The 15908-nt window shown below is 53.3% G+C and overlaps 1 protein-coding gene across 4 annotated transcripts in view; it reads right to left on the bottom strand.

Annotated features, from left to right (window-relative positions):
- dhx16 (DEAH (Asp-Glu-Ala-His) box polypeptide 16) overlaps positions 1-14374 on the bottom strand; it is a 45838-nt gene extending 31464 nt beyond the window's left edge. For 2 of the 4 annotated variants that reach the window (XM_052043939.1, XM_052043940.1), the window contains exons 1-8: positions 13746-13817; positions 12425-12631; positions 10886-11100; positions 9194-9362; positions 6480-6536; positions 4398-4652; positions 3549-3770; positions 1473-1661 (exon numbers count right to left, since the gene is read on the bottom strand). In XM_052043939.1, coding sequence (XP_051899899.1) covers positions 1473-1661; positions 3549-3770; positions 4398-4652; positions 6480-6536; positions 9194-9362; positions 10886-11100; positions 12425-12622 — 1305 coding nt within the window. In that variant the 5' untranslated portion in view covers positions 12623-12631; positions 13746-13817. Of the gene's footprint in view, positions 1-1472; positions 1662-3548; positions 3771-4397; positions 4653-6479; positions 6537-9193; positions 9363-10885; positions 11101-12424; positions 12763-13745; positions 13818-14277 lie in introns of those variants that run through there. The other 2 variants (XM_052043938.1, XM_052043937.1) reach the window with 2 other exon arrangements.
- Between the last annotated feature and the right edge of the window lie 1534 nt (positions 14375-15908).

Below are 15908 nucleotides of genomic sequence, written 5' to 3' on the forward strand. Positions count from 1 at the left end.
ACCTGGTCAGTCTCACGTGAGAACAGAGCTGAGACCCCGTGGACTATCCCACCATAAACCTCCTACCGTGAGCTGTCTGCAAGACAGGACAAGCAGCTGAGGGTGCTTGGGACCTGACATCTTTTTGAAAAGTACTATCTGATAGATTACAAAAACTCTGGTAGTTGAGGAACCAAATGGTTAAAGTAATTGTAGGCACTAGCAGGAATTTGAAGGAGAAAGCACATGCTTGTATGGATAAGGATTGGAATTGGGCAGGCATGGTAGTGTAGCCGTTAGCGTAATGCTATTACAGCGCCAGTGACCCGGGTTCAATTCCGGCCACTGTCTGTAAGGAGTTTGTACGTTCTCCCCGTGTGTCTGCGTGGGTTTCCTCCAGGTGCTCTGGTTTCCTCCCACATTCCAAAGACATGCGGGTTAGGAAGTTGTGGGCATGTTATGTTGGCGCCAGAAACGTGGTGACACTTGTGGGCTGCCCCCAGAACACACTACGCAAAGGTGGATTTCACTGTGTGTTTCGATGTACATGTGACTAATAAAGATCTTATCTTAAGGCTGTGTAAAGGTAAGAAAGAACTAAGCAATGATTAGGTATGTGAAGAAATGTACAAGAAAGTCACCTTATGAGATGACCAACAGCGGTAACTCTGGAGACCAACCGCTGATGAAGACCCCAAGTTAGGGACACAGGGAAGAACTCAACGAGATCGAACTGCAGTCGGGTTCATCGAGAGTGGGTGATACCTGAACACAGGATGCGGGCTTTGGAAGTTGTGAAAGTAAACTAAAGAGTTGTGGAAGTAAGTTAAGTGACTACTTGAATCTACGAGATGAATCTTTGAGTTGTTTGAATCAATCATGGTTAAGAAAGAAGTATGGTTGTGAGGCAAAGTCATTGCCCGGTGTCTTTTTATTGTGTTCTGTACTTAATTGGCAAGACGTTTCCTGCACCAGCCACCACTTGGCGGTGAAGCTCTCCCCCGTAAGAGTAACTGGAAATGTAAGGGTTAATAATGTACGGCTGTTATTGCTTCAGCCATGGCGTCACTACAGTCGTGACTTCAAGATGTGCAGGTGCTTGGGTGAAACAAAGAAGTGCTTAAGGCATATCTTGTTGTGCTAAAGTTTGCTGTAAGCAACTGCCCAAGTACGTGCAACTCTGCATGAAGGCATCTTTAGATTAAGTATAAAAGGAGGGACACAAACATGTAAATCTCTGAGTGGGGATCAGTACAGAGCTCGGGTTACACTGTTTACTCTTTCTCTGTATCCCTCACTCCCGCTAGCGTTAAATAATAAAGCATTAATTGTACACTCCTTGGTTCTGCTGTTGTCTGCTTTATTACAGCGCGGACTAACTTCCACACCCTGATGGTGACAAAGCCGCAAACGTTACCACATTAAGGCTCCGTCGACTCCCCCCACAAATAACCGCACGACGCCAGGCACCCCCGACACGGACGGCCACTCACCTCCTCGTACAGGTACTGAGGGATCTGTGTGGTCTTGCCGGAGCCCGTCTCGCCCTCGATGATGAGGATCTGGTGCTCGGCCACGGCCGTGAGGAGGTCCTCCCGGTACGGGAAGACGGGCAGGCTCCTCCTCACCTCCTGCAGCGACGTCTTCTGCCTCTGTGCCTCCGACACCTCGCCTGCCTCATCCTGGGGTGGGGTGCGTGGAGAAGCCGGTGAGGATCACAAGGGTCTGAAAACGCCTGTTAAAAATCTGCCAGCCGCCTTCAGTGCTTCCCTCCCGGTTCCTGCAGTCTCCGAGCGCCCACGATCCATTGACTCCTACACTTCCTGCTGCCTCAGGAAAGCAGCCGACATAATCAAAGAATCCTCCCACCCCAGTCATTCCCTGTTCTCCCCTCTCCCATCGGGCAGGAGATAAAAAAGCTGGAGAACAAATACTATCAAGTATCATCAGGCTCAAGGACCACTTGTGATATAACCCGCTGTTATAAGACTTGAATAGACCTCTCATACGCTGAAAGATGAACTCTTGATCTCCCAGCCTATCTCGTCGTGGCCCTTGCACCTTATTGTCTGCCTGCACTACACTTTCTTCTGTAACCGTAACACTATATTCTGCATTTTATTTTAATCCCCCTTTTTACTATTTCAATGTACTTATGCCCAGAATGATCTGTCTGGATGGCACGCAAAGCAAAATCTATTCACTGTGTCTTGGTACCTTTGACAATAATAAACCATTTACCAATCCTTGCAGGTGAGATGACAGTGTCTCTGCTGCCTGACACCATTGGGTCACAGCTACTGGTTTACCATGTGCAGTCTCCTGATGTCAGGGAGCACAAAAGTTTTGTTTCCACTGCCACCAGAGCTAAATATCTCTATATTAAACCATCACCCCCCCCCCCCCCCCCCCCCCCCCCCCCCCCCTGCCCCCGGCCCTCACCACCCTCCAAGCTCTCCGCCCTCCCCATTCCGGAGGGGGAGAGGACAGGACGGGAATGCTGATAGAGCGAGGCAAAGCACGGAGCAGTGAGACCAAACGTTGAGATGTTTCCGCTGGAGGGACAGTCGTGGTTGGGGGGGGAGGAGTTACAAAATAACAGGTAAAGTAATAACCGAGGTGCGTAGAAATTTCTCCTGTCGGAGGGTGGTGAATCTCTGGAATTCTCTCTCCCCCGAGGGAGGTGGAGGCCGGATCATTTGATATATTTACGTTGGAGAGAGAGAAGTATTTGGAAGACTGAGGAACCAAGAACAGAAGAGGAATAGGCTCTTCACCCTGCAATGTTGTGTCCAACTAATTAAATGCCTAAGTAAACAAATCCCTTCTGCCTACACATGGGCCATATCCCTCCATTCTCTGCACATCCATGTGCTTATCTAAGAGCCTCTTAAAACGCCTCTACCGTATCTGCCTCCACCACCACCCCTGGCAGCGCGTTGCAGGCACCCACCACTCTCTGTGTAAAAAAAAACTTGCCCCGCACATCTCCTTTGAACTTATCCCCTCTCACCTTAAATGCACGCCCTCTAGTATATTTCAACCCTGGAAAAAAAGATACCGGCTGTCTATTCTATCGATGCCTCTCATGATCTTATAAACCTCTATCAGGTCTCCTCTCAGCCTCCACTGATCCAGAGGAAACAACCCAAGTTTGTCCAACCTCTCCTTATAGCTTGTCCCCTCTAATCCAGGCAGCATCCTGGTGAAGCTCTTCTGCACCCTCTCCAAAGCCCCCACATCCTTCCTGTAATGGGAGCGACCAGAAGTGAATGCAATAACTTCTGATGCAGCCTAACGTGAGTTTTACAGAGCTGCAAGACACGTAACCCTGACTCTTGGACTTAATGCCTCGACTAACAAAGGCAAGCATGCCGTACGCCTTCTTTACCTGAATAATTGAGGGTAATGGGGAACTGGCACAGAAGAGGAGACGAGACCAGCATAGATCAGCCTTGGTCACATCGAAGGGTAGGGGAGGGTGAGTGGTCTACTCCTTGTGGAACGTGGCTCGAGGTTCCACGTATCTGAGCAACCGGCTGAAAGGCGAGGTCAGGGTGAAGGCCTACCTTGGAGATGGTGCCCTGCATGGGTACAGAGCTGACGAAGTCGATCATCTCGTCCTCCTCCATCAGGAACTCGTACTCCTTCTGCTTGTTGCGTTCGCGGGCATCCTTGGCGCCGAACTTCAGCAGGGCGGCGTCCATGTGCGCCTCCTCCCAGCGCTTCTGCTCGTCCCGCGGCGCGTGCTTGTCGTCCGCTGCGGGCTCCTCATAGCGATCCGGGACTTTCTTTGGGAAGACAACAGGGGAGGAATGAGCGAGGGGCCAGGATAGGTGAGAGCGGAGGCACGGAAGAGAGGCGGGTGGGGTGGGAGGCAAAGGCAGGGGGATTGCGGAGGCGGCAAACAAATGGGTCAAATAGCTTTTCACCCAACACGCAGGGGCAACCCGGTGGCGCAGCAGGTAGAGCCGCTGCTCTGTGGCTCCGGAGACCCGGGTTCGATCCTGACCTCCGGCGCTGTCGGTGTGTGGAGTCTGCACTGTTGGCCCCAAAGACGTGTAGGTTAACGGGCCACTGTAAAGGGCTTCTGTTGGAGGGGGAATCGATGGGAATGTGACTGGGAAAATTAATAGGGAAACAGGATGGGTCTGAGTGGGCTCTGGTTGTACATCCCGGAATAACGCTCCCTCGGACAGCGCTCTGAGGCCTCGTTCCACGGAATACCGTGATGTTCCTGCTCCCGGAATCAGGATTGAATTCTTCAGCCCACAAGATACAAAGGCATCCGGGGGGATGGGCTCTCCAAGCCGGGAGGTGAACCGTGCCATCCGTGGGTGGCAGATTCACTGCCGGGGTCGCTAAACCTCCCCTCCGCCGCGGATCCCACCCCTCCCCGAGCTCTCCCCTGCACCCACCTTGTTCCGGGACTCCTCGGGCATGTAGTAGCGGTTGCTTTTCTCCCGCTTCTCCTGCTCTCCAGCTGCCTTGTACTCCCGGGCCAGGTCCCGCACCTTCTTCTTGTACTCCAGTTGCTGCTTCTCCCGGGTGGTGAGGATGCTGGGGGAGAACAAGTACTCGTCGTCCTGGATCTCCGCCTCCAGGTCCTCCAGCTTCTCCTGCTCTCGCTTGCCCAGGTATTCCCGCCGCGATCTCTTCCGGAGCTCTGGGATCTGGGGGAGGTTCATAGGTTACATGCTCCCCACTTCCAACACCACCCCACCTTCAATACTTGCACCCTTAACTTGCGTGCAGTGTGATCCAAGTGCCTTGTTCCCATCTGTTCCTTTTTTACCCACACTGCTGTTGGGCAAGAGGTGGGGGGAGCGTGTAAAAGATAACTGGGAATGCAAGGGTTAACAGCTGGAAATGTAAGGGTTAAGGTGTGCAGCTACCCTTCCCCTGGTGTGATATTGCCTCAACCATGGGGTGCCGATAGTTATGGCTGTAAAACGTCCAGGTGCTGGTGAGAAAGAGAAACGTTTTTAAGACATATCTTGCTTTACTAAAAGCTTGCTGTAAGCAACTGCCTCAGTATGTGCAACTTCCCAGGGAGGTTTCCCATGGATTGGGTATAAAAGGAGGGACACTAACCGGTAAATCTCCGAGTGGGGATCAGTACAGAGCTCGGGTTACACTGTTTACTCCTTCTCTGTATCCCTCACTCCCGCTAGCGTTAAACTAATAAAGCGTTAATTGTACGTTCTTTGGTTCTGATTTATTACAGTGCAGGTCGACTTTCACAAGCGTTCCTGGATTTTGTCCCAGCGATAGCGAAGGAGCAGCAATACGTTCCCAAGTCAGGGTGGTGTGGGGCTTGGAGGATTAGTTGGGAGCAAATCTTTCTCTTCACTACAGCATCAAACACCCTTGCAATGGTGGGGGGGGGGGGGGGGGGGGGGGGTGGGAAGTGGGGGGAAGACGGGTTAGGTACAGAGTAAAAGTTACCATCTGATAGTTAATAACTTGCCTCCCCATCCAGCAGCTCACAGTGTATGGGGGGTCCAAGCCCAGAAGGACCCCATTTACACTGCGAGTGGACTGCTTGCATCGCCGCCTGGTATGGAGGCTCCAGTGCGCAGGATCACAAGAGGCTGCAGAGGGTTGTAGACTCAGCCAGCTCCATCACAGGCACAACCCTCCCCGCCATCGAGGACATCTTCAAGAGGCGGTGCCTCAAGAAGGTGGAATCCACCACTAAGGACCCTCACCACCCGGGACATGCCCTCTTTTCGTTACTACTATCAGGGAGGAGGTACAGGAGCCTGAAGACCCACACTCAACGATTCAGGAACAGCTTCTTCCCCTCCACCATCAGATTTCTGAAGGGTCCATGAACACTACCTCGTTATTCCTCTTTTGCACTATTTATTTTTGTAACGTGGTAATTTTTATGTCTTGCACTGTACTGCTGCCACGAAACAACAAGTTTCACGACGTACGTCAGTGATAATAAACCTGATTCTGCTTCCCCAGCTGCCTCCTGTGGCCTTTCAGTGTGACACTACTAGCAAACCAGAGGGGATTCTGAGGCTTGTGCAGTAGAAACCAACATTCACCTCATGCCAAACACAATACAGCAATACAGTGTGTCAGAGTGGGGGGGTCAGCCAGCGACCGAGTTACTACTTCACAGACCAAACTGGGCGTGTGACTGCAGGTACACATTCCTACCTCTGTAAATGAGAGCTGCTGAAGAAATGCTGTGTAGGACAGAGGCGCTAGGAAGGAGCATTGCTCAGGCAAGCTGAGCAGATTTTGACAGAGGGTAATAACTATCAATGCAGGCTCTTTGGGAGTATTTATAGATCAATTTTTGAAGGATCGGGGGATTGAGGGCTGTGAGGAACTGGCACAGAGAAGGAGCTGAGGCCTGGGGCAGATCAGCCGTGATCGTAATGGATGGCAGGACAGGATTGAGGGGCCTCATAGAGCAGCATCACAGAGCAGGTGTCCAGCAGCCATAAAGCAGCGAGCCCTTCCAAACAAAACTGTCGTACCAGTGCCTTCTGATCCTCTTCACCCATCTTCAGGCGTTTCTGAGCTTCTTCATAGGCCTGGAACACATGAGCGCAGGGAGAAGAGTCAAACATTAGCCACACAGTTTATTTGTAGATACCTCAGACCTTACTTAACTCCTGCAGTAAGAGTCCAGCCTGCAACTCAATCACAACCACACATTCTGTATATAAACCTCCTGAACCCCGCAGATAGCTCCCAGCCTGTAACACACTCCCGGGGATCCATTATTCTATATATAAACCCCCTGAACCAGATCCTAGCCTGTAACCCACCCCCGGTATCCATTATTCCATATGTAAACCCCCTGAACCCCTGGATTAGATCCCAGCCTGTAACACACTCCCGATATCCATTATTCTATATATATAAACCCCCTGAACCAGATCCCAGCCTGTAACACACTCCCAGTATTCGTTATTCTATATATAAACCCCCTGAACCCCTTGATTAGATTCCAGCCTATAATTCATTCCTGGGTATATATTATTCAAGACATAAACCTCCTGAACCCCTCAATGACATTCCAACATACACACCCAACATGGTTAGCGCGCATGAAGCACCATCTTGAGTGTGAACGCAGTGTCAGCAAGATATTTGACTGTGAAAGGCATCAGAGCCAGGAGTGAACCTGTCGTTGATCGACACGTGCTCATGGAGTCGGTGTACGGAGGCTTCCACTGGAACCCTGGCTGGGATCTGCTCACCTGGGATATAGAATCCAGGATGCTGCTGTGTAAAGCAGTGAGCGAACTCTATAAGGCCTGGACCCTGGTTCGTTAAAGAGCCTGGGGCAAGTAACAAGTTTCTCTCTCCACGGATGCTGCCCGACCTGCTGAGTGTTTCCAGCATTTTCTGCTATGGTTTCAGGTGTCCAACATTTGCAGCATTTAAATTCAACCAGAAGAACCCTTAGTCCTCCAGCTCACAGGTTAACATCCTACGTCTTGGGACTGAGAGTACACAGCTAACACAGGTCAGTGGGAGAGAAGCGACAGATCACCCACGCTCTACAACAACATCTGGTAATGTAGCATCTTTGTCACATTAAACATCCCCAAGGCTCTTCAGAGGAATGTCACTCGACAAGAATTAGCACCATGCCATAGGGACGTACAAAGAAAAATATAAGATACAAGATTTCTTTATTAGTCACATGTACATCGAAACACACAGTGAAATGCACCTGTTGCGTAGAGTGTTCTGGGGGCAGCCCGCAAGTGTCGCCATGCTTCCGGCACCAGCATAGCACGCCCGCAATTTCCTAACCCGTATGTCTTTGGAATGTGGGAGGAAACCGGAGCACCCGGAGGAAACCCACGCAGACACGGGGAGAACATACAAACTCCTTACAGACAGTGGCGGGAATTGAACCCGGGTCACTGGTGCTGTAATAGCATAACGCTAACCGCTACACTAAATGAAAGCTTTGGAAGGTTTTCTCAATGCACTTCAATGTGGAAGGTTTTAAGAAGGATCTTGAAAGAAGAAATTAGTTACAGATTAAGCTAGACAGAGTGCTGAAAAGATCCACAACGCCGCCGGGACTGGAGGCCTGGTTATAAGGAGGGGCTGGATAGGCCTAATAGGCTGGGACTGTCTTCCCTGGAGTGAAGATGGGAGGTGACATTCTAGAGGGGCAAAAGTAAGGCGGATGGTTCCCGCAGTCTGCTTTCCAGCGTAGGGGAATCTAAAACTAGAGGGCAGAGGTTTGAGAGAGGGGAAAGATTTAAAGGGGACCTTTAAATCTTTTCACACGGAGGGTGGTGGGTATGTGGAATGAATCGCCAGAGGAAGTGGTAGTGGTGGGTACAAATTACAACGTTTGAAAGACATTTGGACGGGTACATGGATAGGAAAGGTTTAGAAGGATACGGGCCGAACGTGGGCAAATGGGACTGGCTCAGAAAGGCACCTTGGTCGGCACATGGACGAGCTGGGAAATAGGGCCTGTCCCTGTGCTGTATGACTCTATGACTGGTAACAGAGAGGAAATTTCAGAACTTGGGGTCACGGCAGCCGAAGACACAGTCACCAGCGATGGAGCGATTAGATGCAGGGACGACCAAGAGGCCAGAAATAGGGAAGAGCACCGATCGAGAGAGGCTGCAGAGGGTTGGAGACTCAGCCAGCTCCATCGCGGGCACAACCCTCCACACCATTGAGGAGATCTTCAAGAGGCAATGCATCCATCACGAAGGACCCTCACCATCCGGGACGTGCCCTCTTCTCATTACTACCATCGGGGAGGAGGTACAGGAGCCTGAAGACCCACACTCAGCAATTCAGGAACAGCTTCTTCCCCTCCGCCATCAGATTTCTGAACGGTCCATGAACACCACCTCGTTATTCCTCTTTTGCACTATTTCTTTTTGTAACTCATGGTAATTTTTGTGTCTTGCACTGTACTGCTGCCGCAAAACAACAAATTTTGCGTCATGTGTCAGTGATAATAGACCTGATCCTGATTCTCAGCGGGTTGTGGGATGGGAATATGACAGACGGAATGAGGGACAGGCCCGTTAAGCCCAATGCATTGCTTAACCAGAAGGCAGCGTGGGCCACGTGGAGAGCGAGAGAGACCAGCCACGAGTGTGTTATGATGTAACGGAAGCTCGGCACGGACTCAAGGGGCTGAATAGGCCCAGATCCCGAACCTCCCCCCTCCCCACCCCCCCGATGACTTCCCTACCTTTTTATCGGAGCGCTCCAGGACAATGCGGGTCCGTTCCTTGTCCCGCTGTTTGATGCGCTCGGCGAAGGCGTCCCGTTCCTCCAGATCTTTCAACCGATCCTTCTCCTCCTTCTCCCATTCCTCCTCTTCGGATGCTGACTGTTTCTGAGGGGACGGTGACTTCTTCCTGATCGAGGAGTGAACCAGTCGGTCAGTGGTGATGGACGCGCCCCACGCTCCCTTCCAACACCAACCCCCGCACTGTCTCAGGACCCTGTCATAGAGTTGTACAGCACAGAAGCAGGCCCTTCAGCCCATTGCGTTCGTACCAACCATAACATACCAGCACATGGCCCATACCACTCCAAGTGCTTTACTGGGTACTTCTGCCAGAGTACCTGCCTCCACCACCTCCTCAGGCAGTGCATGTCACATTCCAGACACCCTCAGAGTGGAAAAATTCCTCTTCAAATCCTCTCTCAACCCCTTCTCACCTTAAACCTACGCCCTCTGGTCATAGGGTCATACAGCATGGAAACAGGCCCTTCGGCCCAACTGGTCCATGCCGACCAAGATGCCCATCTGAGCTAGTCCCAGTTGCCCGGGTTTGGCCCATATCCCTCTAAACCTTTCCTATCCACGGACCTGTGGAAATGTCCTTGAAATGTTGTTATTGTACCTGCCTCAACCACCTCCTCTGGTCTTAGACTCTGATGTTATGGGGGAAGGTTTCCTACTATCTGCCCTGTCTGTCTACACATCCCATAATGTTCTGCACCTCCATCACGGTTGCCCCCTCAGCTCCAAGGACAACAGACTCTCCTCATAACTGACACGCTCCATCCCAGCAGAGTCCCCGTGAGTCTCCTCGGCACCGGCTCCAGTGCAGCCACGTCCTTGTTGTATTCCTCGTCGCACCTGTGCATACCTGCACTTGTGCATGTCGCAATAAACCCGACTTTGAGTGTTTTTTTGTGTATTTTCTGACTGACAGACAAAATCGACTTATGGACGTCCGTAAAAATGGAAGCTGTTTGTTACTTGGGGATGGCCTGTCCTTCCTAGGGGTACCACTGTTGTACATGTCCGACCCTTATCTGAACACCAACTCACCCCCCCCCCCCCACCCCCAAAACTGCACCACCACACTATCAGGGTTAAATTCCCTCTTTCACTGCCCTATCCAACTTACGTACTGGTCAATGCAAACCAATGACGACTATGGATTGTTAATACCTGAGGGGCAACTTCTCCACACAGAAGGCAGTGTGCAGATGGAATGAGCTGCCAGAAAAAGCGGTTGAGGTGGACATTTGGACAGGTACATGGATAGGAGGGGTTTAGAGGGATGTGGACCAAACACGGGCAGATGGGAATCTTGGTCAGCGTGGACCAGTTGGGCCGAAGGGCCTGTTCCCGAGCTGTATGACACCATGACTCTTCCCGTCATCCCTCTTGCACATATTCTGCCCTCTCATCCTGCCCCCTCCTCGCCCTCTGACCCTGACCGTCCCCCCACCCTCTCACCTTGACCCTGCCCTGCCCCGCCCTGACTCTCCACCGCCCTCTCGCCCTGCTCCCCACCCCCCCCACTGCCCTCTCGCCCTGCCCCCACCCCCACCCCCTACACACGGACACTCTTACCCTGCCCCCCACCTCCCACCCATGGACACTCTCGCCCTGCTCCTCCTCCCCCCCAGGGACACTCACGCCCTCTCCTCGGCCTCGCTGTCGGATGACTCCGCTCTCCTCCTCCGGAGGTGAGCCCTCTTCCTCTTGCTCTTGCCTCGGCTCTGCCTCTCCTCGGGCCCGCTCTCCTCCTCGCTGTCCTCCAGCAGCCTGTAGGTCCGGTTCTTCTGCTGCAGGGCCCGGGCCTCCCGCTCGGCCACGTGGGAGGCCTTCTCCTCCGCCTGCTTCCTGGGGATCTTAGCGGGGGGAGGCGAGGGGGGAGAGTCAGGCGACCGACAGAGAGCACGGGCGCCCAGAGGGGACTCAGAACATGGCGCACCAATCCTCCCTCTAGGAAGTGTGGTGGCTTGCACCCCCCCCCCCCCCACCCCCCACCACCTTCCCAAGGGGTCCCCTCTCCACCTCAAGCACCATCTCCCCACACCGTCTCGGTGTTGGGGCCACTTCTTTTTACACTGCATATTGATGATTTGGATGATGGAGTAAATGGTTTTGTGGCTAAGTTTGCAGACGACACCAAGATAGGTGGAGGAGCAGGGAGTATTGAAGAGATAGGAAGGTTGCAGAGAGACTTGGACAGTTTAGGAGAAGGGGCAAAGAAATGGCAGATGAGATTCAATGTTGAGAAATGTGCGGTTGTACGCTTTGGAAACAGAAATAAACGGGCAGATTATTATCTAGATGGGGAGAAAATTCAAAGTACAAAGGGACTTGGGGGTCCTCGTGCAGGATACCCTAAAGGTTAACCACCAGGTCGGATCGGTGGTAAGGAAAGCGAATGCTATGTCAGCATTCATTTCGAGAGGTATAGTGTATAAAAGTAAGGAAGTGTTGATGAGGCTCTATGGGGCACTGGTGAGAGCTCATTTGGAATACTGTGTGCGGTTTTGGGCCCCTTAACTTAGGAAGGATGTGCTGATGTTGGAGAGGGTTCAAAGGTGATTTACAAGGATGATTTGCGGAATGAAAGGGCTTACATACGATGATCGATTGTCGGCTCTTGGACTGTACTCACTGGAGTACAGAAGAATGAGAGGGGACCTCATAGAAACATTTCGAATGTTGAAAGGACTGGACAGAGTAGATGAGGCCAAGCTGTTTCCCTTGGTGGGTGAGTCTAGGACTAGAGGGCACAGTCTTAGAATTAGAGGGTACCCATTTAGAACAGAAATGAGGAGAAATTTCTTTAGCCAGAGGGTCGTGGATTTATGGAATTCGTTGCTACGTACAGCTGTGGAGGCCCGATCATTGGGGGCGTTTAAGGAGGATAGTTATCTAATTAGTCAGGTATCAAGGGATATGGGGAAAAGGCTGGGAATTGGGGCTAGATGGGAGAATAGTTTAGCTCATGGTGAGGTAGCGTAGCAGACTCGATGGGCCAAATGGCCTACCTCTGCTCCTTGTGATCTTGTGACCATCTCCTACGGACCCAGGAGACCTAGTGCTGAGTGGGGGGGGAGACCACCACCCTGAGGAACTCGACCCCCTCCCTGCGGCCTCCTTCCCCACCCCCACTGCCGGCCTTCCTCAACCACCCCCCCCAACCCGCCCCACGCCCACCTTGGCCCATAGCTCGCCAGCGAAGAGCCGCACGCTCGGCGTGACGTCGATGGTGCCCGTGTCCTCCAGGCGCCGGATGAAGTCCTGGGGGTGGCCACTGCGCTGGGCCGTGCCAATCAGGAACTGGGCCACGTACTTGTCACTTAGCCCCAGCAGCTGGTGTAGCTGGTCGTTCACCCACCTCTCCAGGGTGCCCATGGCCGGCCCCTGCGCAGGGGGAAAACAGGCGAGGTCAGTGGCTCAAGCTCGTCGTTGCGTGTGCAAGTCCAGCGAGGTACAGGTGCAAGGAAAAACCTGCTTGCAGCAGCATCGCATGTGCATCGGTACAGACGACACACCTGACGTAAATTAAACGAGACACTGAAGAGAAAATAAAAACTGCGCGGTTGTACAAATGAGGCCGCGGTTGGAGTATTGTGTTCAGGTTTGGTCACCCTGCTGTAGGAAAGATGCCACTAAGCTGGAAGGAGTGCGGAAAAGATTTACCAGGACGTTGCCGGGATTGAGTTGTGGAGAGAGGTTGGGCAGGTTGGGGCTTTTTTCCCACTGGAGCGTCGGAAAATGAGGGGTGATCTTATGGAGGTGTACGAAATCATGAGGGGCATAGATACAGTGAATGCACAGAGTCCTCTTCCCAAAACTGGGGAATCAAGAACTACACAATATGGGTTTAAGGTGAGAGGGGAGAGATTTAATAGGAACCCGAGGACAACCTTTTTACCCAGAGGATGGTCAGTATACGGAACGAGCTGCCAGAGGAAGTGGTTGACGCAGGTACATCAACAACATTTAAAAGACACTTGGGCAGGTTCATGGATGGGAAGGGTTCAGAGGGACATGGGCCAAACACTGGCACATTGTACTAGCTTAGATGGGAATCTTGGTCGGCATGGACCAGTTGGGCCGAAGGGCCTGTTTCCGTGCTGTACAACTCCATGACAATCAGAGACAAGTGATCCATAGTGTTCTGTTGCTGAGGGAGGGTTAGGGTTTGTGCAGGTCGATTCAAGAACCTGATAATTGCAGGAAAGTAGCTGTTGCTGAACCTGGTGGTGTGGGTGCCAGCAGAATTCAGCACGCCTTTTACCCCAGAGTAGGGGACTCTTAAGATTAGAGGGCACAGGTTTAAGAGGAGAGGGGAGAGGTTTAAAGGTGACCTGAGGGGCAAGTTTTCCCACACAGAAGGTGGTGGGTATATGGAACAAGCGGCCAGAGGTGGTACGGTTATAACGCGTAAGACAGTCGGACAAGTCCATGGATAGGAAAGGTTTAGAAGGATAGGGGCCAATTGCAGGCAAACGGGACCAGCTCAGGAAGGCACCTTGGTTGGCGTGGACCGTAGGACCTGTCTCCGTGCTGTAGAGAGGCTCGGACTCTAACGAGCGGGCACCCACTGCCCCCCCCCCCCCCCCCCACCACTTCGCAAGGTTCACAACCAACACCGTGGGAAGTGCGGGTACCCGGCGCACTGCAGGGAGGGGGGCAGCTTTAATCTAATGTATTGGGGAGACCCTGCGGTATTCCTGGTGGACACTGGGGGGGGGGAGGGGTCCGGACACCGGGAGGGAGGGGGACGGGGGTCCGGGCACCGGGAGGGAGGGGGACGGGGGTCCGGGCACCGGGAGGGAGGGGGACGGGGGTCCGGGCACCGGGAGGGGGAAGGGGGAGGGGGGGATGGGGGGGGATGGTCCGGGACAGGGGGACCGGGCGGAGACGGGGGGGGGGGGGGGGGGAGGGGGACCGGGGAGGAGGGGGGACCGGGGAGGACCGGGGGGGGGGGGACCGGGGAGGACCGGGGGGGGGACCGGGGAGGACCGGGGGGGGGGGACCGGGGGGGCGCCCCTCCCACTGACCTTCCTCCGCTCCGCTCCCCCCTCGGCAACAACAGCAGCTCCGACCTGTGACCCGGAACCTTCCGCCACCGACAGCCGGAAGCAGCGAGGACGCGGGAAAACTCCGGCCGCAGCGCCCCCTCCGCCCGGGAGGACCGTGCGCGCAGACTCCGGCCGCAGCGCCCCCTCTGCTCGGGAGGACCGTGCGCAGACTCCGGCCGCAGCGCCCCCTCTGCTCGGGAGGAGTGCGCGCAGACATGAGAGGCGGCAGATGCTGAAATCTGCTGGAAACAAAAGCTCAGCGGGTCGGGCAGCGTCTGTGGGAGGAGAGGGACCGTCGAAACCCCGCATCAAGAACCTCTTGCGTCCCCAGGCCCGAAAGCGAGTGGGACATGAGGACTGAGGTGTAACGGGAAGCTCAGGGTCACCCGTGTGGAATGGCCGGTGCCGTGTAGAGGGGCCACACTGGGAGCACCGAGTGCAGTGCACCAGACTGGCAGGTTGCCTCAAGGTTGCCTCCCAGGTCGACAGGGTTGTTAAGAAGGCGAATGGAGAGTTGGCCTTCATTAGTCGGGGGATTGAGTTCAAGAGCCGCGAGGTGATGTTGCAGCTCTATAGAGCTCTGGTCAGACCACACTAGGAGTATTGTGTTCAGTTCTGGTCGCCTCATTAGAGGAAGGATGTGGAAGCTTTAGAGAGGGTGCAGAGGAGATTCACCAGGATGCTGCCTGGATTGGAGAGCACGTCTAATGAGGATAGGTTGAGCGAGCTAGGGGTTTTCTCTTTGGAGAGGAGGAGGATGAGTGGTGACTTGATAGAGCTGTACAAGATGATAAGAGGCATAGATCGAGTGGACAGTCAGAGACTTTTTCCCAGGGTGACAATGGCTAACACGAGGGGACGTAATTTTAAGGTGATTGGAGGAAGGTATAAGGGGGATGTCTGGGGTAAGTTTTTACACCGAGTGGTGGGTGCGTGGAACGCACTTCCTGCAGAGGTTGTGGGGGCAGATACATTAGGGACATTTAAGAGACTCTTAGACAAATGAATCATAGAGAAATGGAGGGGTATGTGGGAGGGAAGGGTTAGATAGATCTTAGAGCAGGATAAAAAGTCAGTACAACATTGTGGGCCAAATGGCCTGTACTGTGTTGTAGTGTTCTATGTTTTGTATGTTCTATGAACCACAGACCTTCCTGAAGTGGTTGGAGGTGTCAAGGGATTGGACGTTCATGGTGAAGATGTGCTGGTTGGGACCAGGGGGTTGGAAGTTGTCAAACTTGGCGGGGGGTGGGGGGCAGAAGTGTCACTGATGGAAGTGGGAAGGGACTGGACTCGAGGGGACAGGATTGACTCAAAGTAGAAAGAGACAAGTTTGGCAGGGTAAAAGCAGGCTGAAACAATAGGTCTACCGGGACAGTTTGTGGATCTTGGGTAGGAGGTGGAAGCTAGCCGTGTAAGACTGGGGGACTACCAGGTTCAAGGGAGGGGAGATCTCCTGATGAAATCTGTTATACTGGGAGACAATGGCCTGCTGTTGGTTGGTGAGATCGCGGTCCGGAGGGTGGTGTCTGAGGTCTGACATTTGGCCTTTGAAAGGTCGAGGTTGATTCATCACACTACAACAGCACCACCCTGGTCTCTCAGCTTGG

This window comes from Pristis pectinata, chromosome 34 (genome assembly GCF_009764475.1).
Source record: "Pristis pectinata isolate sPriPec2 chromosome 34, sPriPec2.1.pri, whole genome shotgun sequence".
NCBI lineage: Eukaryota > Metazoa > Chordata > Chondrichthyes > Rhinopristiformes > Pristidae > Pristis > Pristis pectinata.